The sequence below is a fragment of the Muntiacus reevesi genome, chromosome 9 (genome assembly GCF_963930625.1).
Source record: "Muntiacus reevesi chromosome 9, mMunRee1.1, whole genome shotgun sequence".
NCBI lineage: Eukaryota > Metazoa > Chordata > Mammalia > Artiodactyla > Cervidae > Muntiacus > Muntiacus reevesi.
The window spans coordinates 32,625,359-32,627,522 of NC_089257.1; the positions used below are offsets into that span (position 1 = coordinate 32,625,359).

The window sequence follows — 2,164 nt, forward strand, 5'->3', positions numbered from 1 at the left end:
GCTTGGCACAGAAAAAGACCACAGTAAATTATAAGCTATTATGAATTAGCTGCATGCAGGCTTTGTCTAGTTGTGGCGAGCAGGAGCTACTCTTTGTTGCAGTGCTTGGGCTTCCCATGGTAGTCGCTTCTCTCGTTGCGGAGCACGGGCTCTAGGCACATGGGCTTCAGTAGTTGCAGCACGTGGACTCAGAAGTTACACCATTCGGGTTCAGTAGTCATGGCGCATGGTCTTAGTTGCTCCACAGCACGTGGGAGCTTCCTGGACCAGGGATTGAACCTATGTCCCCTGCATTGGCAGGCAGATTCTTAACCCCTGGACCACCAGGGAAGTCCCTGGGCGTTACCGATTTTGCCACTATAAATAATACTGCAGTGAATATCTTTATGCATAAAATGTTACTTCCTTGATTATTTCTGTATGATAAAATCCTTTGGCTCTTTTCATGATGCCTCCAGACCCAGCTTCCTTCTCAAGTACTGACTTCCTGGGTCACTGCTCAGACTGCTCAGTGCAGAGTTCCAGGGTAAAGGAAAGGACAAGAGCTTCAGGTCATGTCCAAGCAAAATGTTTTTCTATTTTCAACAATCCTCTAGACCAACATATGCATTTCATGGGAAATATAATTAACACATAATTTGCTAGATTGAATTAAAATATGGTTTGTGATTAAACAGTTTAGTATCTCTTAAAAGATTATTTAATTAGAGATTTTCTTTAAGTTGCATTTCTTCCCAAAACTACCCCTCTCTAGTGTAAATTCCCTCATTGGAGAGAGTCCTTGGAGTTAGGGCAGCCTTGCAGTGTGATGGAAGGGCATACATCCTGGTTTCAGACACACACTATGAACTGTGTGACCTCAATCACATTGTGTAGCTTCTCCAAGCCTCTATTATTTTCCATTTGTAAATTGACAGCTCTGCTTTTTGTTACAATGTGTAGATAACATGTGTTTATGAAAACATTTCTACTGGGCCTGGCATATGGTAGGTACACAATAAAAATTTCCTCACCTTTTTTCTTTTTTTTTTTTTTTTTGGATTCTCAAGACCTACTCAAGGCATGATCATTGCAGTGACTTGGTTTTTTTTTTTTTTAACTGATTATCAATTTATTATAAAGGTTGATTTAGGCATCAGCAATGGTGACTTCCACCTCGACTCCCGGCTCAATACTGATGGAAGTGATCTGCTTGACAATTTCAGAAGGGCTGTGCAGGTCAATGAGTCGCTTGTGGATCCTCATTTGGAATCGATCCCAAGTCTTAGAACCTTCTCCACAAGAAGTTTTCCTTGTAGTTATTCTCAGAGTCTTGATAGGCATCCGAACTGGTCCTTTGACTTTGAGATTCTTTTCCTTCACGCCTCTGATCAGGTCAGCACACACCTTCTCCGGAGACTTCACATTGCAGCTGGTGAGGGTGATCCTAATCCGGTGAATGGCCACCCCTGGCTCCACGGGAGTCTTGCCGGCGTCTTTAAAGGTCATGGCTGCAGCGCGGCTTCCTGGCCGACTTGTTCCTCGGCGAGAGCGAACAGCAGTGAGTCAGGACCAAGAGCGGGCGGCGGTGGGCTTCGCTGCAGCGGCGACCGCATCTTCCTCAAAGAGCCCTTGCAGTGACTTTGAATGACAGTGTTCATATTATAGTTCTCAGTAAGCATGTGTCTTCTTGAGGACACATCCAGCAATCAATAACATTGGTTGGAAATGAGTGTTTTTCCACGACACCAAAACCAAATTTTGGAAAATTCTTTCAGGTAAGGTTTCTCTTTGGAAAATTCCAATTCCCTTATTTGCAGCTGCCAAGTGCTATTTACCCCAGGACCCAGCACCTTTCAACTTGTTATTTTCAATGTTAATAAATGATTTAGTTCATTTCCTGTTTTCCTCTGCTCACCAACCTGCCAGCAGCAATCACACGCCAATCTTAAAATAACTGCACTGGCAGACAAGGGATTCAAATTCTTAGTAGGAGATCTGTAGCTGTGTTACCCGGTCAACCCAGCTGGAGAGACGCAGGCATGACTTCTGACATCCAGCTGTGTGCTTTGGTGAATGCAAGTGAAGAATAAGTTTAGGAAGGCTTGGAAGGTAGAGTGTCCTAAGACTTGAAAAGATGTGTTGATGGTTGGTGAGGACCAAAGATTGTGTCTTGATTGCTCTG

The 2,164-nt window shown here is 43.8% G+C and overlaps 1 protein-coding gene across 1 annotated transcript; it reads right to left on the reverse strand.

The window, feature by feature from the left end:
* Nucleotides 1-1,128: 1,128 nt before the first annotated feature.
* Nucleotides 1,129-1,488, reverse strand: LOC136175009 (small ribosomal subunit protein uS10-like). The gene has a single exon (XM_065945301.1). It carries the CDS (start codon nucleotides 1,486-1,488, stop codon nucleotides 1,129-1,131), a length of 360 nt encoding a protein of 119 aa, XP_065801373.1.
* Nucleotides 1,489-2,164: the final 676 nt, after the last annotated feature.

Excerpts from the sequence above, each read along its gene's own strand:
- LOC136175009 (XM_065945301.1), bottom strand. The coding sequence starts at position 1,488 with ATGACCTTTAAAGACGCCGGCAAGACTCCCGTGGAGCCAGGGGTGGCC.